This window comes from Melanerpes formicivorus, unplaced genomic scaffold (assembly GCF_026170545.1).
Source record: "Melanerpes formicivorus ecotype bairdi unplaced genomic scaffold, bMelFor1.0.p_v2 SCAF_8, whole genome shotgun sequence".
Classification (NCBI taxonomy): domain Eukaryota; kingdom Metazoa; phylum Chordata; class Aves; order Piciformes; family Picidae; genus Melanerpes; species Melanerpes formicivorus.
In genome coordinates this window covers 19,475,689-19,496,591 of record NW_027142360.1, presented here as the reverse complement: position 1 = coordinate 19,496,591, position 20,903 = coordinate 19,475,689, and the positions used below count along the sequence as shown (strand labels likewise).

The following is a 20,903-nucleotide window of genomic DNA, read 5'->3' as shown; positions in this document are numbered from 1 at the left end:
ACTTCTTGCTCTAGTTGCTTTGGCTTCTGTGAGATCTCTGGCTCTGTGGTTGTCTGTGAGACACCAACAAGCCCCACAGGTTCTCCACCAACAGGACAGGAGTCCTTTGTAGATGGAAATAGTTCCTGAATAACACCAGGATCTTTCCAGGTCAGACCAGGATGTGGGGTTGAATGGATAGTAAGTAGGGCAAAGCAACATCCAGGTGGGGTTCAGGAGGAGGAAGACACTCTGTGATTGCTCAGGGAGTGGTTGTGTAATCCTTTCACAATGCACAATGTCTTCCTGTACTGAGATTTTGGGAGGGAGGGAGGGAAGGGAAGAAAAACATGGACCCCAGCAGTGTGGCATCTGATGCCACAGAAGTGTTTAATGAGATGTTAGGTTTGGTAATCTCAGGATATGGGTTTGGTGGGTTCCTCTTGGCTGCTCTCCCAGCCAGCAGGCAGGAGGAATTGGTGCCTTGCTCTCCCATGGGAGCGGTATCACCCGAAGGGGTGGCATGAGGAAGACAGCACAGGTGTGCCCCTGAGCCAGCATTCCTGCCAGGGATAAGGAGTTGTCTCCTCTGACATTCCCCCTTATCTCACCTCACTTATCTGCTGGTACATTCCAGCTGGGTTACCCATTACTCTGACATTTCCACACCAATCCCTACTCAGTGAAAGTGAGGTAGGGGAAGGCAGTGGGGAGGCAGGATGTGATTTGGGCTGGTTTAGGTGGCTCAGCACCTCCCAGTCTGTGTCCCTTGCATGGGACTACAGGCAATTAGTGCTGATTATCAAGTGCTGCTGCTCCCATTAAAAAGTGTCTCATCAGGCTTGAGTGAGACCAGTGTGTGACAGCAAACATTGAGGCACCTTAAGGTGCGGAGGAGGAAAGCAGAGTAGAGCAGCATCTTATGGAGAGCCCAGTTCAAGGCATGGTGGCAGTGCCTCTGCCTTCCCTCTCTGTTTCCTCACTGTCCAGCCTGTGGGACTTGTGCAGGTTGGCACTGTGGGGCTTTGCACAGGCAGAAGGTGTGTGATGGGCTGGAAGGGCTTTAGCCAAGCCACCTTTGGGAAGGGTACCCTGCTTCGGGCTGCAAATGAATTGTTGCCAGGCTGAAGCTTTGCAGTCTCCTGCGTGCTGTGCAGGGCCTGGTGGATAGGAGGTTGCTTTGGGTATTAGCCACAGTGAGTGGCAAAGCACTGGGATCTAGGGATCCCAGAGGTGATGGACAGTCCTGCCGAGAATGGAGCAGCAGCAGACATAGCAAGGAAGATGCTAAGGTCAGTGCAGCTGAAGGTGGGGAACCAGAGGAGAAGTTATTATCAAAACATTTTTAATAAGGACAATAATAAGTGCATGGGATACAGAGTGAAGGCAGAAAGGATATTCCATGGATAGGGCTCTTTGGTCTGGAGCTTGTGTTACGGGCTGGGAAGCGGAGGGCAGGGGGAACTTGTCCTGAGAGCTGATCCTGCTGGGTGTCAGTGGCCAGAGCTGGGGACTCCTTGAAGCTGCTGCCTGTCCCAGCTTGCTGCTGCTGCTGGACAGCATGAGACAGCTGCCCGAGGAGGCAGGGGGAGAGGGGTTTGCCCTTGAGTGGCACTCCCGTGCACAACACACGTGCAAACCAGAGCCTCTTTATTCTGCCCTGAGGAGCTCCCTGCCAGAAGCAGCCGGGCAGTGGCTGAGCTGTGTGGGAGCAGAGCCCTGCAGCCATGTCCTGGCACTGCACCCCCCTGTCATACACCCCCTCTGTCCCAGAGAACAAGGGGGGGTCCTGTGAAGGTCCCTGCAGTGACCTCAGCCCCCGAGCATCTTGCTCTGCCCTGTGGCACAAAGGCTCTTCTGTGAGGGCCACTCTGCACGTGGGGCAGTGTGGGGGGCAGCGTGGGGGGCAGTTCGTTCCAGGGTGGCCCATGGCTGCTCCGTGAGGGGGGGATTAGTTGTCCCTCAATGGTACCCCTGGGAAGGGGTGCACTGGAAAGGGGTGTGCTTGTGGGGAATAGGGTGAGGGGGTGGGATGGAGGAAAGGTGTCACAGCCTGAATAGCTGCAGAGTCCCCTTTTCCTGAGGCAGGGGAAAGGAAGGGAGTTTTAGGACCTGAGGTGCAGAATTTGGTGACCTAACAACTTCACCTTTGCCTCCAGCTAGCCAAGAGTTTGCTGCTGTCCCTGCTGTGAGGGGTTGGTGCTGGAGGTTGGAAAAGGAGCCATCCTAGGTGATGCTCAGCAGTAGGAAGCAAGTGAAAAGGCCCCTGCGATTATCTTTGGGGGCTCTCACCTTCTGCACACTGAGTTCGTGGCTCTTTTTTGGAAGGGAAATGAGAAAGCTCAGCTCTGTGGGGTTTGCCTGCTCCTTAAGCCTCCAGATGACCTACCCTGGTAGATAATGTCCTGTGTGGGGAGGTCTTGCACTAACTGGAGCTGCTGAGGCTCCCATCCCCTATGTGCCAGAGCTGTCGGTGGTAGTATCTGGGAGGGCACCTCTGCTGGAAAAAGGGGTGGCTGGGGGCTTCAGTGGGAGGGCAGCACAGGTGCTTGGACAGCCTGAGGGATGTGAGACAGGGTGCCAGGGGGATGCATATGGGGTAGGAAGGGGTTTGGGGTTTCTTTGGCACGTGGGAAAGTGCCTTTGACTTCTAATGGCAGTGAGGACAGGGAGGGGACGTGGTGCCCGGAGCTGCAATACACAACCCTCCCTGGCCCTCTGCAGCAGCCTGGCCAGCCCCAGGCAGACTCCTAGGAGGTCTCCTCCTGTCCCACTCCAGCCTCCCCAGTGCCCCCAGCCTGACAAGGGGAGTGCCTTAGGGTGAAGGACAGGGAGGAAGGCAAAGACCTCAGCACCAGTGCCTCTGGTGGGAGGCCATGATGGGAGGGATGGCCGTTCACACCTTGACTTCATCCTCTTCCTCATCGTCGGCATACTCAAAGGAATTGCTGCGCCCCACCCGGGCATACCCTTCCTGCAGGCCACAGAGCTTGGCTTCCTCCTCCTCCTCCTCTTCTCCTTGGTTCCAGGTGGCCTCAGAGGACTGGCTCTCCCCTGTCATTTGTGACCTCCAGGAGCTGCTGCTGGGGCTCTCCCAGGGGGTCTGTGTCCGGGCCTGCCGGGGACCCTCACCCTTCTCCGAGCTCCGTGGGGTGCTGGTGCCACCGTAGTGACGAGCCAGGACCTGGGCTGCCCGGTCAAACTCTCCTGCCTCGATGGTACAGTCATTCCAGTGCCCCTGCCATGTGGTGCCTCTGGGCACTGCCCCTGGCCCTGAAGCCCAGGCAGGGTCCTCGATGGCGTGCGCCTCTCCATTGGCATGGACTGACAGTCCTGGCAACGAGCTGGCCCCAGACAGGCTGCTTTGCCCAGAGCGCTCCCAGAAGCTGAAGCTTGCCTTGTCCTCTCCGTGGGATTCACCTGAGGCCAGAAGGACCTCATCCTTGGTCCCATCGCTACATGGGAGGTCTGAGTCATCCTCTCTTGCCTCACCTCCGTTGGTTTCGGAGAAGCTCATGACCTGGAGGAGCTCGCTCATCAGGGAGGGCCCCAGATCCAGACGGAAGGACAGCAGTGAGTCTGACTGCTTCAGCTCTTCTTCCCCGGGCAAGGCACTCTCCTGGGCCTTTTCCGAGCGAGGGACACGAGGGATGGTGCAAAACCCAGACTCTAGCCCTGTGATGCAGAAGGGACAGCTGGTGAGAGGGGGACAGCTAGACAAGAGAAAGCCTACCTTACATCTGCAGGGGAAAAGGGTGACAGGGGACAAGTAACACAGATCATGCTTCCATTGGAGGGGCTGGCTTCTGAAGGGCAGGCCAGTGTCTGTATGGACACCTCCAAAGCCCAGAGTTACAGTGCAGGGTCCCCAGGTGAGCTCTGGTGGGCTTGGTAGGATGCTGGATGGGGCTGAGCCAGGGAGGTGAGACCAGGAGATGGCAGCATTGCCTCAGCTTGCCTTTCCTTTTAGCCCAGCGTCCTCCCCTAGCCGGTGAAGGCCCCCCGCCACAATCCCTCCGAGACCCTTTGATCCAGACCCCTCCTCCCTGGGAAAAGCTAAGCCACAGCTCAGTGCTGTGAGGCTGGAGAAGAGCCACCTAGCTGTCCCATCCCACCCCATCCTTCCCACAACCCTCCTCCACAGATCCCTCCTGGACCTTGTCTGGCAGAGAGGGATGTGGGCTCATCGGGGAAGGGGAGGATGGAGCCCTTGAGGAGCACATGGAAACAGGGGGACAGAGTTAGAAAATCTGTGTGGAGATGGAGAAGGCCATGCCATGAATCTCTTTGACCTCGCATGGAGAAGGCCATGCCATGGATCTCCTTGACCTCATGACCTTAGTGTGGGCATCGCCCTACTGTCCCAGTACCTTCTTGGCTTTCTTGGGGACGCTGCTCATGGAGAAAGCATAGGGCTGGGAGGGGATAGGGGGCACCCCCTTACAACTGCTCCACACAGGGTGCCAGCTGTGTGGGGGGTGTGGGGAGTGAGAGGAGGAGAAATCATCCATGCCCTGCTTTTAGGAAGCACCCTGGGGAAAGACCCTCCAGTGGCAGGAGCCAGGACTGCGATTGACAGCAAGCTAAGAGTTACCTCCTCGCAGGGATTGGGAGGACTGGAGACTTGTAAATGTCCTGACTCTGCTGAGACTCTGAAGCCCCTTAGCTGGGAAACTGAGGCATGGAGAGCTGGAGAAGGGCCGTAGAGGCTGGGCGGCACCTGACCACCAGCCTCTGGCTCCCGCTTTGCTTACCGTAGGCTTGGTGCGTTTTGGAGAAGCTGTTGGAGGCGCTTTTGAAGGAGAACTTGCTGGTCATGGTCCGGCCGCCGCCGTCGTCGTAGGTGGCCTCGTTGAGCTGGGGCAGGGAGATGGCGTTCTTGATGATGGGCGAGACGGGCGGCGGGGCCGGCGAGGCCGAGGTGTGGTCCACGCTGCCGCGGCCCCGCAGCGGCGCGCGCCGGACGTGCCGCAGCGTGCGGGCGAAGAAGCCGTTGGGCTTGGCCGCGCCGTCCCCGCCGTGGTTGCTGAGGAAGGAGGTGTCCCCGAAGACGTCCCCGCCGCGCCCCACGTGCATGGTGTGCCGGAAGTCCCCCAGCGGAGGGCTGATCATGTCTGGGGTCAGCTCCGACTTCAGCCGCCGCTTGCCGTGGGAGCCTGACACCCAGCTGAGCACCGGCAGCTTCCCCAGGCTCATGGTGCAGCCCTCGCCACGACCCTTGCCTTTGGACAGAAAGCCTCCGGAACAGCCCTCGGTGGGCTCCCAGCGCCCGGGTGGCCTCTCACATCCCCATGGCTCGTGCTCGGATGCCGCTGGGGGAACAGGTTAGGTCGGCTCGGCCTCCAGCAGGTGAGATGGGTCGCTGTCCCCCTGCTTATGTGCGCTATGCTGTGCTCATGAAGTCACCTGCGGCGGGTGTGTCCCCGGTGTCGAGGATGACGATGGTACAGAAGTGTCCCCAGAGGGTGTCCGGGGTCACCCTCGGTGCTATGCAGGCTCCTGGAAGCTGTGTCTGGCCGCAGGCTCAGGGTTTAATCCACTGCCTTCTACCTCTGCTGGGTGAGTAGGAGCTGGTCATGGGTGGAGCAGGAGGTGAGAGGAACTTGGGGCGGGCTGGCAGGGCGAGCACTTCGGTCCCCTTGCTGGCCACCTACATGAGAGAAGAGGAATGGTGAAGCTCTTGGAGAGGATCTTCCCAGCCATGTTCACTGTATCTCCAGGCCTGGCTGGGGATGTTAAAGGTGGTGCCTGAACAATGGTTGTCCCCCTTGCCTGTCCCTCCTCATGGGGAGTTAAAAAAGGCTTTCCCCAAAAAAACCGAGTCTCCTTCACCCCTCTGACCTGCCTTGGGTGCCTCAGTTTCCCTTGTCTGCAAAGCAGCTTTGCTGGAGCTGGGAAGCAGCGCAGGCTGAGTATTTCCCTCCCAGGCAACATCTCCTCCCAGAGCAGTGACCTGCCCAGCTGCCCAGGCTCCTGAAGTGAGAAACTTCTCCCTCCTTTATGCTATTCAGATGAGCCCTTGAGGAGAGGGTGAGGCCTTGGGACTGCGTGCTCCTTGGGGAGGAGCAGCAGTGGGGAGGCAAAATGCAATATTTGTATATTGGTTTGTTTGTCCTCTTCTGGCTGAGTCCCTGGGGGCTGGGCAGACTCTTTGGAACAGCAGGGAGCTGGGGGCGCAGGGAGGGCAGCAGGCAGGGAAACCTGAGGCATGGCAGTGGAGGTGGTTGTTCGCGGTCAGAGGAGAAGGCAGGTGGGGAGGTAGTGGCTGCGCCACGACCGCAGGGCCATGATCTCCTTGATCAGCAGGACAGTCAGATCAGCAGTACCTCTGTTGACATGTGTGGCAAGAGGGAGATGGTGGGTTGGGGAAAGAGAGGATTCAAGGCACAGCGCACCTCAGAGCATCAATGGTCTCACCTGAGGGCATGTTCATCCTGGGACTCAGTCCCCTTTCAGGGGCTGCAGAAACAGGATAGGCTGGGTGCCTTCAGCAGGGCCAGCTGTGGAGGACACCTTGCCAAGAGGGAACACAGAAGCCTTGCATCCCTTTGTCGCTGTGTGACCCTCATTGCTGCATGGCTCTGTCCGTCTCTGCCTGCCTCTCTTACCTGTCCCTGGGTCACTGTGGAGCAGCCAGGCAGTACCAGGGTGGCCAAGCCTCTGAAGAGGGGAAGCCCTGGTTCCTGGCTAGCTGCATGTTTTTTTTCCCTTGCCCTGGCCTTGTTTGTTCACCCAGGGCCCCTCTTATCTGCCAGGGGTTAATGCCCTGGGAAGGGAAAACAAACCTCCCCTGGCAGTTCCCAGCACCATTGGCTGCCTCTGTGGGTGGCAGTGGCCGGTGGCAGCGGGGACAGTGGCAGGCTGAATTCCTGCTGCCCCTCTAGCTCCCTGGTTCCTGCAGGCCATGCCTCCTGCTCTTGGAAGCCATGTGGTGCTGCCTTGCGGCCAGAATGGGCCAAGCACGTGGCAGATTTGGAGTGAGAGGACAACTGGGGAGTAATTTCCTCTCTCTGTCAGAAGTTCATCCATAGCTACTGGGTCAGGGCTCTCCTGGAGTGCAAGAAAACCATTGGGTTGGTCCCTGCAGCACAATGGGGTTCTCAGGACCACGGGGAAAAAGATAGGACTCCAGATTTTAACTGTCCTCCTGGCCTCCAGGAAGGCACATGACCCCAGGAGAGAGTATTAGGTGAGTTACAGCCCTCTAGTTTTCCTTTCTCACTTCACATTGGAGCCCCTGAGAAACCCAAAGTGTGGACTGTGCCCTTCAGCATGTGCTGCGTCAGGCAGGGCTCCTCTGAGGGGTGGGACACTCCCCTTGCCCCCAGGGTCCCATGCACAGCAGAGCTGGCCTGCAGACCCCTTCTAGGGGCAAGGGCTGACATCACTCTGGGGATGGGATGGGAAGGCAAGGGAAGGGAAGGGGGGATGTGGGACTTGAGCATCCCCTTGCTCCCTGCCTGGAATGAGGAGCTCAGAGACGGAAAGTGTTTCTCCTTCCCTGTCCCATAGCCACCCCTGGGACACAAGCCAGCAGCTCCTGGCCTCCGGCTGTCCTTGCCTGCTGGCAAGCAGCAGGCACTGGGAGAGAAGGGAGGCAGGGCAGCTGGTGCCCAACCCTACCTGGATGGCAGGTTTCTGGCAGGCCTGTTGGGCTTTTTCTCCTTTCAATCTCCCATTTTTTATTCCTTTCTTCTTTGCCTGCTGCAGCTCTCTGTCCACTCTGCCCCTTTGAACCCTCCCCTCTGCCCAAGAGGACTCCTCCACACTGAGCAAACTCGTGATTCTGTGGGCAAAGGGTGATCTGTGCACTCTCCTCTCCTCCATTGGGCAAGGGGGCACCCAGTCTGGCCATCCAGCTGCCCAGATGCTGCTTCCATCTGTCAGCCCAGTGCTTTCACCAGCCCCTGGCACAGCAAGCCTGCAGTCCACCCCAACCTAACCTCCCCTTCCCTGGCATCCTCTCCCTGCTTCCCTCATTGCCTCCTCTGGGAAGCCCCCTGCCCTCAAAGACCAACTGCTGGCACCTCCTCCTGGCAGCCTGGCCTCCCCTGTTTCCCCCCTGAGTTCAGCTGGTTTCCACTGGTTTTCCACTCGCCAGAAATGGCCAGAGCTGTTCTGCTTGCTGGGAAGAGCGGAAACCAGAAAGGGGGGGAGGGGGGGGGGGAATAATCCAGATGTCTAGTTGGCTGGAGCTGCTGAAATCAGCCTCTTTCCTCCTCCTCCTCTCCTTACACTCCTCCCCCCCTCCCCACCCGCAAGGGGACATACTCCAAGGGGGCGAGGAAACGTTTGGGGTGGTCTCAACACGGGGAAGAGCAGATGGAAATGGCTGTGGGCGGCCAGGAAGGCTTTCCTAGCCTGCCAAAGTGCCCAAACCCCTCCCTTTCTCCAGAGGAAGGGAGGCAGGGGCTCCCCTGTTGGGTCACCGTTCTGGGATGGGGAAAGCTGGCAGCGGCAGGGGTTTTGGGGAAGGGAGAAAGGGGCTCGGCTGGATGGGCCGGGCCTCTTCCAGCTGCCCTGGAGCAGTGCCGGGCAGTAGGCGGACAAGCCTGCGGCTGACCCCTGTGCTGCTGGCTGCTCTATAAATGTAGTTGTATCTCAGCCTTCACCCAGGGTGTTTTTCCAAGCAGAAGCAGTGGGAGCTTGAGGGAAGCTGGGGCTCCAAAGGCAGGCAGTTTCCAGCCATCCTCTCCCTGCTCTCTTCCCCAAAAGTGTCTCTTTCTTCCCCCAAACTTCCCAAATCGAGGTGCTGAGAGCCTGTGGGGCTTCGAGAGGTATCCAGAGCGGGCTGCGGGAGGGGGTGTCACCTTCCCCTATCCTTGGGACCCCCTCCTCATCTCATTTCCTGGCTTCCCTTCCTGGCCCATTTCTCCTCTCCTTGCTGCCGCTTTCCTTCCTCTCGGTTTCCTGTTGCATTCCTGCCTTCTTCTCCCTTTCTTTTTCACCATCCTTCCCGGCTCCATCTCTTTGCCACCCTTTCTGCTTCTCCCCTCTTTGACCACCCTCTCCACCCTTTCCCTTCTGCTCCCGAACTGCCTCTCCCAGCTCTACAAACTGAGGAATCAAAACTTTCAGGATTTACCTCTTCCGAACCAGAGCTTTTTTTTTTTTCCCCTTCTCTCCTCGTCCTGCAGCCGAAAAGTTGGGAGACACTCCCTGTGGGCTCCTGGAACTTGCTTCGAGGGTCACCAGCGCTGCATCCCGGAGCAGAGGTGGGGAGAAAGGGGAGGCATGCCCCCCTCCCTTTCCCCACGGCTGTCCCCCCAAGGCTGGCTCTCCCAGGCTGACGCCCCGATGCCACGGGAGAGAGGGAGCGAAGCTTCGGGGAGGGGACGTGGGAAGGAGGAGGGCGGGCTGCGGCGCTGCCGAGCCAATCCTCGCCTCAGCAAGGAGACCAGAGAAAATGAGATTTATTCCAGCTATCCAGGACAGAAAACTTCAGGAACTTCTCTGCCGCTCCCCTCCTCCTCCCCACTTCCCCAGTGCCATTTCCCGTCCTCCGGCATCGGCTGCCTCCGGCTCCTGGGCGCCTGCTTCAGTGGATCTGGGGGAAGGGGGAAGCCCACACCTACTGGGCTGACTAACCTGGTTAGGGGAACCTGGCTGGGGGGCAAAGGAAAGGAGTTTGCCCCCTCTGTATGTGAAAGACCCCTCAGGTATCACATAGGGTCGTCCTATCCCATGTGGGGTAGGAAGTCCCCAGTGCCCATGGTGTAGTGCTGCCAAAGACAAATGAGCTCTGAGTGGTCGTTCTGGGACCTGTGGGTAGCATTGGGTTGAGTCTCAGCAGGATAACAGCTTTCCTGAAGGCTGCGTGGACCCTGTTGGCTAGGGGGTCAGGACAAGAGTTATGGGGCCAGGACAATCATCATACCAGTGGCAGTGAGTCACACCAGGGTGAGGGGGTGGCAGTGGGTACATTCAAGGAGATGCTCCTTGGTGGCACCAGGGAGGGTTTCTGCCCACGCATGGGACACACATGGGACACCGCATCCCTCTGGAATTGTGCTTTGATCCTTGATGGTTACTGAGTAGAAGATCCTATCAGTGCCAGTGAGGGACAACTTGCTAGTGGGCACAGTGTCATCAGTGCCATCCCTGATCCTCATGACCTCCAGGTGACACTTGGTGGCTCTGCTGGGGAGCACTTGGCCAGTACTTAAGCACTTATTCATGGCTCCGTGGAGGAGAAGGGAGGTGTCTCTGCTGGTGAAGGCGAGATGAGACTTGTTGGGGTTAAGCAGGGCCTGGCTGAAGGGACGACAAGATGTCTGCAGAATGGATGTCAAAATGGAGCCTGGCCTCTCACTAGGCTCAGCTGGCTCACGCTAAGGTGCCTGGGAGGAAGCATCTCATTGCTCAGAGATTTGCTAAGCAGCAGTAGGGTTTTGGCACCATCTCAGCCTCTGGATGAGGCACTTGGTGCCATGGTTTAGTTGACTAGATGGTGTTGGGTGATAGTTTGGACTTGATGATCTTGAAGGTCTTTTCCAACCTGGTCTGGTCTGGTCTATTCTATTCTATTCTATTCTATTCTATTCTATTCTATTCTATTCTATTCTATTCTATTCTATTCTATTCTTCTTCTCTGTGGAATGTGATAGTTGGGTTTTCTGCCTTCTGTGGATGTCTTCTGCATTAGGAACCCAGCGTGCATGCACTTGGAATTTTGGTGGTGCTTCTAAGTGGGTTTATGTTTTGGAAGGAGGCAGGAGCTTGGGTCTGAGGGGGAATGAGCTGTGCCATCAGCAAAGGAAGAGAAACCATGTCCTGCACCCTCCCTGCTTGCCAGAGGTACAGTAGGCATCTCTTCTCTCTTCCATCCCAGAGGAAGCCAGTGAGGGTGGTAGGAGAGGCAGGAAAATACCCTTTATTTGAGTGTCCTCCCTCTTCATGGCCTACCAGCTCATCTCCTCCCAGCATGAGGGTCTCCTGCTCACTCCCCTCACCCCCATGCCCTGCAGCAGGGGCTGTGGCAGGGAGCAGAGCCCAAGCGACGGCAGCCGCTCCGCCAGGGAATGCAGAACAAATCTCTTCCAGATGGGACAGGAGCCACATTCAGCTCCTCGCAGGGCGGCCGGCTCTCCACTGCTCCTCCTCCTTGCCCCTATTACAAAGATCTCTGTGCTCCAGGCCAGGATGGGCTCTGTTTCCAGGAAAGCAGCTGGAAATCCCCCCTTCTCAGTCCCCCTCCTCAAACCTTGTGGTCTTGCAGCCATGCCAGCAGGGCTGTGACTTTTGTCCTTCTGGAGCTGACACTGAAGTGCTTTGGAGACCTCCAGGGTATGTGCCAGCTCCAGGACTCAGTGTCTATCCTGGCCTCTGGCTGCCTAGGTATGAGCAGAGGTGTTGTGGCCCCTCAAGCTGTACCCTAGCAGGGGTTGCACCCTCCCAAGACTCTCTCTTTCATGCACAGCTGCTTGGAAAGCAAATCCATAGGGTCCTGCCTCCCAGCCTGTTTACTGACCTTGGCTGATAAATGAGAGGTGGCTATGGGGCTGGATGGTGCTGCAGAACCACTGTACCACCCATGGGTGCCCTGGGCAGGAGCTAATATATGGACCCCTCCCAGCCCAGCTACCTCATTTACCTTCAGTCACCCAGCCTTTCATTCCACCTGTAACCCTGTGCCACAGGCAGTGGGACCAGTGCCACCATCACAGAGAGACAAGCCACTGGGCTTATCATGGGAGCAGACAAGTGGCACTGCAGCTTTCCCAGCTGAGGATTTGCTTTGATTACCCAACATCAAAGAGGGGCTGAGCAAATTGTCCCCTCTTCTTCCCAGTCTTCTTCCCCCAGGCATGGGGCCAAGGACTTATGAGTGACTGAGTGTGATGAGGTGGTAAAGAGGGATGAAGTGATGCTTGGGGAAAGGGGGTTGAGGTCTCTGCCCTGCACCTCCAGGTGCTCAGTCCTTCCCCTCTTCTTGTTTTGCAGCTCAACAACAGCTCAGAGGAGGCTGATACAGGACTCCCCTCTGTGGAAATAAAAACCCACTTCTCTCTTTCCCAGGAACCTGTGGGGAGCTGAGGGAAGGTGATGGGGGCAACTGTTTGTGGACAGGGCACTCACCCCTGAGTTTCTATTCCCTGCCACTTCAAGCTCACTGCCTTCCTGCCTGCCCCCCTTCTCTGGGAAGGGATGGGGCAGCACCCCTGGAGCCCTTCCCTGGAAATTTCCTGGGGAAGGAGGGCAAGCTGGGGGCGAGGTGGGAAGGGGGTGCCTCACTCACTCGGTGCACAAGAAGCAGATATCCTCTTGCTGCCCAGGGTCTGCAGCTCATATTTCCTCGTTAACTGGGAGCGCTGCTTGTTTGCGGGTGACTTCCAGATGTTTCCATTCTCCTCAACAGTGGCCAGGAGGGCACATACCACATGGGTGTGGGAATTACTGCCGGCAGCAGGGTGGGGCACAGGCCCCTGCCGCCATGGGGAGGGAAGTCCTTAGGGCTCCTTGCCCCACCATGTACCCTGGCGCCACCTCATCCAGCTCCCCCTCAACCTGCTGCTGTCGGGTCCCTATTCCCTCCTCCAGCCCATAGCCTTCAGTGCTACCTCCAGCCTATGTCTCTCTGCCCTGAGGATGAGCTGAAGGCAGAGCTGGTTTTAAGGGTGAGCAAGCCAGGGTGGTGGCAGGGAATGACACCCTGGGGAACACCCAGCGTCTTGCCCAGAGCATCCCTGGTCTGATGCCAGCTCTGGCTTTGTGGGCAGTGGATCTCTCATGTCCCATAGGTTCTTCTCCTCTGGCAGCACTGGGTTGGAGCCACTCACCATGGAAAAGGGTGGATCACTCTTTCTAAAAGCCCATTTCTAATTTCCCCCACAGATCCCTCCTGCTCCCCTCCCCTGGAGCAGCAGGAGGCTGAAGAAATGGAATTGAGTATGTCCCATTTGTGGGGTTGGCAAAGACAGGGGCTTGTGTGTGGGGCTGTTTTTCCCTTGGGAACTGGGCTGGGAACTCAAAGCTTCCGGGTTTGCCAAAGCCCAGGAGGAGGTAAGGATGAGTTCCCAGACTTTTCAGTGGGCTGCCTCCCTCCCTCTGCCCATCTCCTCCTATCCAAAATGTTTTCATCCTGCTTCCTCCTCCCACCCTTCCCGGCTTCCTCTTGTATGTGGGTCCTGTTCGCCGGCCGGGGATGCCGGCTGTTGTGGGGGTGTTCGCGGGTGTTGTGGGAGGGAGGATGGAGGGAGGGACAGACCCCGATCTGTGCTCTCCCTCCAACTTTCCCCTGGAGGCAGAGGAGAGGGAAGGGGGGGAGGGGGATGTTTGGAAATTGTTGGGAGGGGAGGGAGGGAGGATGTTGCATAAAGGAGAAGCAGTCCAGAAACAGCTGCCTGTGGCCTGGAAGCACCTCTGTGATTCCAGGCACTGGGAAAGGAGATGTAAATATATATATATATATATGTTTATGTATGTGCATTCTGTCTCCCCAGAGCAACTCTCCCCTAAACACCACTTGATTCTCCGGTTCCTTTTCACAGACCTTAAGGGGGTGCAGGAAGGACCAGCAGGGCTCAGATACCAGTTTGCTGCTTGGAGAAGAAGCTTTCCGTGTGGGGGGAGCATCTTGGATTTCCCCATCCCAAATACATCCCCTTGGCAGGACAAAGAGGAAGAGCAGGAGTTTAAAGCCTATGCAGGCTGAAGGGAGCTGGGGTGAGGAGAGAAACGGGGTGATGGTGAGGGTAGAAGGGCTGCAGGTGGGAAGAAAGGTGCATAGGGGATGGGGATGAGGAGCAGGAAACTGGGGAGGCTGTGGGATGAAAGAGCCCTTTGGAGGTGAATTGCCTAAGCAGGTGAGGGAAGGTGGGGAAAGAAGGAGCTGGAGGATCTCAAGAGAAGGGAGTAGGTCCCCAAGGTTGGTGTGGCATGGAAATGGGGACCAACAAGGGATGGGGAATGCATCCATGGAGCAGGCAGGGAGTGAAAGTCAGGGATGAGGAAGGGTGTGATGTGCAGAGAGAGGATATGGGGATGTAGGGGATGAGGGATGGAGATGAAGAGATAAGTAATCCACAGTTGAAGAGGGAGAGCTCGCGTGAGGAACCTGTCCTGGTCAAAGGGAGGAGGTGAAAACCAGGGGAGTGGTTGGACATAAAGCCTGGACAACTCTTTTATCGTAGTGATTTTGCCTGTCCATCCAGGCCACGTATTTTTGGCCCACGGAAGGAAGGGGGTGGGGATGCAGAGGCAGCTAAAAATAGGGGTGTCCCTGCCCATTCCCCCAAGGCGGGCATCCGTCTGTCTGCTTGCCTGCGGGGTTGCTGCGGGATCTGGAGGAGGGGAGCAGGCCCAGCCTCCTCCCCACAGCGTCTGGCTCTGCTTTTGTTTGTCTCGTAGCCCTACGGGGACAGGAAGAGGCCGCGGGGCCGCGGAACAATGGCTCATTCTCCGGGAGTCTGCGCCTGCCGAGGAGCGATAGGGGACGCGGGACGATGGCCAGAATGCAGGCGCAGCCTCCCAGCACTGCCGCCGCGGGAGCCTGCCCCCCAGGAGATGAAGGGTTTCCACTGGTGGGGCATGAGGGACCTTCTCCAGCCCTTCTCTCTCCCCCAGACCCTAAACCAGGCTCCAGTGCCCAGGGAGGGGATGAGAAGCAGGCAATGCAAAAGGCAATGGGAGCATGTCTCCAATCTCTTGTGTTGCAGCCTCTCTTTGAACCTGTGAAACTTGCAGGGAGGGTGGCTGGGGCTGGCGTGCCCTGGTGGGAATGTCCCCAGCTGGGGCTAGCAAGGAATTTATTTGGGAGTTGTATCGATCCTCTGTCCCTCAATGAGGCAGTGCCAGCACTGCTGGTGGGAAGCTTTCTCCATGCTCTGTGCTCCCTGCTGTCTGGGAGATGGCCAAGGGGCATGGATGGGTGTGTGTGGCAGGGGGGTGTGTGTGTGATAAATACTTTTATCCTGCTTCTTTCTTCTCTGGACCCTCCTTTTGTGGCAGTGTCCCTCCTAGGGACCTTTTCCTCCTGGGATGTTAGTTCTAGCAGCTGGGTGCTGGAAACACCTCAGGGAGAGTCTCTCCCCATGCTTCTCCAGACCTGGCAGAGGTGAGAAGAGGTGGCATTAGCACCTGAGCCAGGGGGGAGATGAGGAGATATTTGTCAGGGGTTGAGCAAGGAGGGGACAGAAGAACCTCCCACCTCCAGCCCCCATTTTTGAAGAATGCTTGGGGCTGAATGCTTGCCAGGGTTCCTCTTGTTTACTCAGCCGGGGTTGCTGACACATCCAAGGTCTCTGCTGATTCCACTTTCCCACATGCTGCTGGCAGGCGCATTCCAGGGCAGAGAGGAGATCAGTGCAAAGGCATGCCAGAGGTTTCCATCCGGGATGCCATTCCCCATCCCCGCTCTCCCCAGGCATCCAGCACCTCCTGCCAGACTGTGAAGAGTGGGCATCACATCTGGCCATCATCCTGGGCTCTTACAAGCCAGGGCTGACACAGAGCTCAAGCACGGACCCTGGGGGTCGGGATCTGCCTCTCAAGCCAAATGCCTCCAAGCAAGGCTTAGATCTTTTCCCTGCTCCCTTCTGAATGTCCCAGGCCTGCTCCCTGTGGTGACCCATGGGAGATATGCAAAGGGGTAGGGAATGTCTGTTTAAGCTTGCTTGTCCTTAGAGGGACCGTAGAGGAAGAGGCAACACCCTCCTAGGAACTAGTCCCAGCTTTTTCATCTTGGGATGGGCTGAGAGTTAAGAGTACTGGGCTCTGCAAGGGTGACTGTGTGAGCTGGAGGAGCTGCGCCCATCTCCTGCAGGCACCAGCTCCACTTCCCAACCCGGCGTGGCTGTCTCTGGTTTTAGGAGGGAATGCCACAAAGCCTTAAAACACAAGTGCCAGGAGATAAAGAAGGGTTTGGAGGGATGGCTGGAGGGCCGGGGCGGGATCGTGGTCCCCGCCCTGTCATTTCAGCTGCAGGCTCCCAGTCCTGGCGACTCTCCCACCTCTCCCAGGGCAGCTCTGGCATCTTTGCCTTCTCAGACCTCGGGCTGCTGGCAAAGGACCACCACGACCCTCCCTCCCCGTCCCAGGCAGGCCTGCAGAGGCCCCTTTACACGCAGCCCAAGCGTCTGGAAGAAGGGGCCTCGTCTCTCTCCTCGGCTGCCAGAGGAAATGCGGAGCCTGGAGGTCAGGGGCCAGCCGGCAGCTCCTCCCGTGGGGGCCAAGCAGCCCAGCGCTGCTGGGGTCTGTACTGAGCGGCGCCCGCGGGAGGGGAGTGATGCAGAACTGTGGAAGGGGGAGGAGAAGGCCAGGCTTTTCCTGTTTATGTGACTACCAGACCCCCAAGAAAGGGAAAGGGCTTGGACAGCTCGTTGTTCTTGGGTAGGCTCCAGCTAGCATCTGCCTGTGGCGCTCTGCCTGCAGATTGCATCCCTGGGGCAGGGCATGAATTCTTCCCAGGGGAAATGGGCATCCAGCTCCCAGGGGGCTGGGATGATGTTCCTGAGGCTTGTGAAGGTCTGGTCTAGCGCAGAGGCTGCATTTGGCTCCCTGGGAAGTGAGGCATGGCTCCTGCTGCATGCCAGGCAGGATTCCTCCCATGGTTGTCTCTGACTTTGGCTGATGTTGGCCTCTGTGGGACAGTCTGAAGGACAAACAGCTGCTCAGGCCAAGATGAGGAGGTAGCTGGGTTTATTGGCTTTGGGGACATGTGAATGGGGAGCTCTGGTAATGCCAGGCATGGAGGAGTGCTTAGGGGAAGGTTACACATCACACAATGGCTCCAGCACAGATCCCATGCAGCAGGCAGAAGGGCTTCAAGACCTCCCACATTATCTAGGGTCATATCCTGTGGAGCATCTGGTGTGGTATGCACAGAAAGAGATGAGGGCCAAAATGTTGTGCTCTTGCCTTCACCTCTGGCACCTAACAGCTCTGGCTTAGGTCATATCTATACTAAGTTCAGCTTTGGTTTGTAGTCCTTGGCCCAAGCTGCATGTGGGTTAAGGGGTGCTCTGTGCAGACCTGTCTCTGATAGGTGCCCTGAAGCACACCCCTTAGATGGCATTTAATGGGAGCAGAGGGGAGTTATGGCTCTTTTGCTGTCCTGCAGGTCAGTCTGTGCCTGGTTCAGTGCAGCCAGTAGTCTCCCATCAGCTGCAGGATGAGAATAGCGGAGCCTAGTGTAGGTCAGGGCAGTGGTGGAAGGAAATGGGTACATGTTGGTGGAACTTAGCATCTTTGGAGTAGAAAGGCTTGTGAAGGCCTCAGCAATCAGAAACAAGAAGCCCTGGCAGGTCTGCATGGCAGCAATAGGCACAGCCCTTGGCTCCCCACATCTTTCCCTTCGTAAGGGCTCCAGCAAACCTTTTGGTCTTTGCCCAGCCACCTCCTGGTGGGTGGGTTGGGTGGTGGTGTGGTGCCACCCTATGGCACCAGAGCAGTGTTACAAGTGCTGGTGGCACTTGCCTGTTCTTTGCTTTCTCCATAGAGGCTTTACCCCATTAGCATAAGCTCAGCTCTTTTTCCTGTCTAAGTCTTGAATGGATTTGCTGTCTAGCCAGGGGGAAAAGGTCCTGGCCTACTGAAACCCCACTGAAGTCTTATCATGCCTCCCCCTCTTGCAGTTGCACTGCCCTCCCTGGAGCAGCCAGGAATTCCTGCAGCTAGCAACCCATCAGGCTGAGTTTTCTTAGCCAAACCATAATCTTGGTGCACAGGTGAAGCAAGATCTGTCCTCTGAGAGTTGCTGTTGGAGCTTTGATGTGCCACAGGCTGCAAAGCCAATGCACCTTCCCAAGCACATTGCCAGTTCTTGCCCTAAAATCTGCAGTTGTTGTAGCAGAAGGGATTTTGGGGAGTCTCAGTTGATGTCATTTGCTGCTTTATGGAGTAAATTTGCTGGTAGGTCTGAAAGAGCATCATTCTCCTCCCTCAACACGTGAACACTGTCTCTTTCCCTGATATGGCACATGTTTAGTATCATGGGTGTATGGGGCAGTATCACCTCCTTCTCCCTCTCCTCCATCAACACCTGGCCAGTCTCAGCCTGACAGTGACTAAGATAGACTCTTTGGGCCACTGGCTGCCAAAGATCCTGGGCCATGCTTGTGGCCCAGGGCTCAGGAGAGGAGCCACAGGGAACTTTGATCATCTCCCTGGGGAGAAAGGGAAGGTGGAAGTGGCATTCTCCTTCTATGCATCTCCTTTTCCCTCCTGTTGAAGCTGCTCTGTAAATGTCAGGCAGGGTTTGCCTTCTGGTTTGTCTTTGCTGCATCCTAAGTTAGTGCTTGTAGGAGATGGTGAAACATGCTTGGTCTGGGCAGCTGGCTAGCTTTGAGCAGAGGCTGCTGCTGAGCCTGTAGTCCAGTGGAATCTTCTTTGAGAAGAAGACATCTCTTGTCTAGGGAAACCTGGCATCCCAGGTTGAGAGGGGATGAGGATAGAGCTCTGCTGGAGGGGGAACAGGAGTGCTCTGTTTTGACTAGGTAAGTGTCCACATAGATGATAGAAGTCTAGGGGAGGCTAGGATGGGAAGGGCTTCTTGGTGACTGAGGAAGTCTAGGGCAGAACATAGGTGAGGTGGGGAGGAGAAGGTACACATGGGAGTGCAGAGGAACAGCTGGATGTTGCAAAGCTATCCAGACATATTGATTTCTGCTCTGCACAGTCCTATTTTCTTTCTCTGACTTCTAATCCAGATTGATGACCCTGCTCATTTAACTCATTTACTTTCTTCTGTCTGCAGGTCAGCCACTTGTTTTATTCAGCCAGTTTGGATCTGTGGCAGACCTCACTCACTGTGACAGACCTCATGCCCTAGGGAGCAGAAGTGAAACTTGGAGAAGGATAAACAGCCTATTTCCACTTGTTGCTAACACAGAAGACCTAGGACTGGTGAGAACACAAGTGACAATGAAACCATGAGCATAGGATGTGACTGGAGCACTTGTGGGATCCTGTAGGCTCGCAGGCAAGTTACAGGTCTCAGTTGGGTGTGTGCAGGATGCTCACAGGGAGCATTGCTATTCTCTAGCCCTTTTTGTCCAGAGGGAAAAAAACCTCAGAGTGTGGTGATAGTCTGATTAATGTCTCAAGTGTTGCTTTACATGCAAATCTACCCTAAAGTTATGCCCTGAGAGGTGGGAAACTGCCTACTTCGTATTTCTGATGGTTGTCTCAGTTTCAAGGGGGCTCTGTGCTGCCTGAGGTTGACGTGGTCACATTGACCTCTGGTGGCTGCAGCCTTAGCATGCAAGGGAAGCGCTGAGGAGGAGTGGGTGGTTTTGGTAACCGGTTGCCTACAACGATTAAAATGCAGTTGTGTTTTTTCCTCGTCTGGGCCTCCCCCTCATTGCTTTGCTTCTTGGACAGCTACTTCGTTTCTGCCTGAAGCAGCTGTGGTCTCCCCCTTCTTTGGATGCACATCTTCAGACCACGTGGTTCTCCTCCCTTAGCATCAAACACTGTTTGCTCACACAACAGGAGTAAACAAAGGTGCATCTTTTGTTGGAGAGCTGAATTCACTCCCAGTTTCACACCTGGGGAGAGCAGATACTGCTCCCCTGAATTCACTGTAACCTCTGTACAGTGGGCTGTGCTTGGACCCATCTTAGGCCCTTATACAGTGAAGGGCAGAATTTGATGGTCCCCTTGCAAAGGCAACCAGATTGGGTTCACAATGAGATGGACTCTCTAGTCAGGCATGTTTTCTGGAGAGGGAGTTAAAAAGCAAAGCTGGGACAGGTCCCACAGGGTAATGCTTTAAGAACAGGGCAACTGCAAGTAAGGCTGAGGTGGGAGCCAAGCATGAGGTTTCCAGGCTCAGCTCTGTTGAGGTTAAGTCCTTTTGCCAGGGGCAGTTGGGCAGCTTTGGAGCAAGGACTCCCATCTCAGTGACTTGAATTGTGTCAGCCTACTCAAATTCAGGTCTTCCTTGCCACCCTGCACACCTTTATACCCTAATGAGGACTGAGATGTGTTGCCAATACCTTACCAGAAGGCTCCCACACACTTTTGCCTCCTGTAGCTCCAGGCAGTGGGTGTGTGCATGAGGGGGAGGAATGCTGAAGGAAATATTTGCTTGTTTGGCTATCTCTACACACACACACAAGCATTTCCTTCCTGCTGTGAAGGCCACTTGTCCCTTTTTTTTCGGGGGGGGGGGGTGTTTGAGGGGGGGGGATGGGGAGAAGGGGAGGGCTTGTTCCTCCTCCCTTTCTGCAGTCATGACCACCGTGGTGAAAGGAACAAACCACTGCTAGCATGCTGGGGCAGTCTTAGATCTGCTATGAACAGCATCAGAGAGATGAGCAGGTAGTCAAAGTCCTTGCAAAGGCTGTTAATATAAACACTGAGTCTGATGAATGTCATAAGGAAAAGTTTTGGGGTTGTTTTTTTCCCCCCCTGTGTGTGTTCAATAATCTGGTGTGAGCCAGTGTGGGAGCTGGCTGGGGTTGATAATTCTGTTTCACAGCCTCTTTGGTGTTTTCAGTATTTGTTTTGGTTCCACACAGGAACAAAAACTGCAGAGGGTTTGTGTTTGGGGTGGGTTTTTTTGCAACAACAAATTGTGTTGGGACAGCTATTGCAGGGTGGAAGTTACTTGTAGGGGAGTGGGGTTATTTTCCAACTCTCTTCCTTGACCTGACTAGGGAGACCACCTTGGACCTCAGCAAACCTCCCTCCTCAGACTTCCTCGGGAGCTGCAGATCTCTGCAAGTGACTGGGCTGCCAGAAGAAGGCCATGGCTGGAAACAAAGGACCAAGGAAGGAATACCTTGCTGGAGATGTCCTGACCAGCTCACACTACGGACACTGTGTGGGTAGGAGGTTTCAGGGCAGGTTTGTAGACCTTCCCAAAACACAGGGAAGGACTTTGCAAAGCATCTAAGCTCACCATCTGTAACCACAGCGTGAGCTTTGTGCTGGCAGTGTTTAGGCCACACAATCAGGAATTTAATGAATTCCATCCCCGC

At 56.2% G+C, this 20,903-nt stretch overlaps 1 protein-coding gene and 1 long non-coding RNA gene across 2 annotated transcripts; one reads left to right on the top strand and one right to left on the bottom strand.

Moving 5' to 3' along the window:
* Positions 1-1,307: 1,307 nt before the first annotated feature.
* Positions 1,308-9,398, bottom strand: CDC42EP1 (CDC42 effector protein 1). Its single transcript, XM_068142392.1, has 3 exons — positions 9,065-9,398; positions 4,734-5,629; positions 1,308-3,654 (listed from the first exon to the last, which is right to left on the bottom strand). The coding sequence occupies exons 2-3, from the start codon at positions 5,173-5,175 to the stop codon at positions 2,876-2,878; spliced, it is 1,221 nt and encodes a 406-aa protein (XP_067998493.1). The 5' UTR covers positions 5,176-5,629; positions 9,065-9,398; the 3' UTR covers positions 1,308-2,875.
* A 3,420-nt stretch (positions 9,399-12,818) lies between these two features.
* On the top strand, positions 12,819-14,867 carry LOC137442737 (uncharacterized). The gene is made up of 3 exons (XR_010987762.1): positions 12,819-12,981; positions 13,470-13,644; positions 14,329-14,867. It is a non-coding gene; the product is annotated as an uncharacterized lncRNA (long non-coding RNA).
* Positions 14,868-20,903: the final 6,036 nt, after the last annotated feature.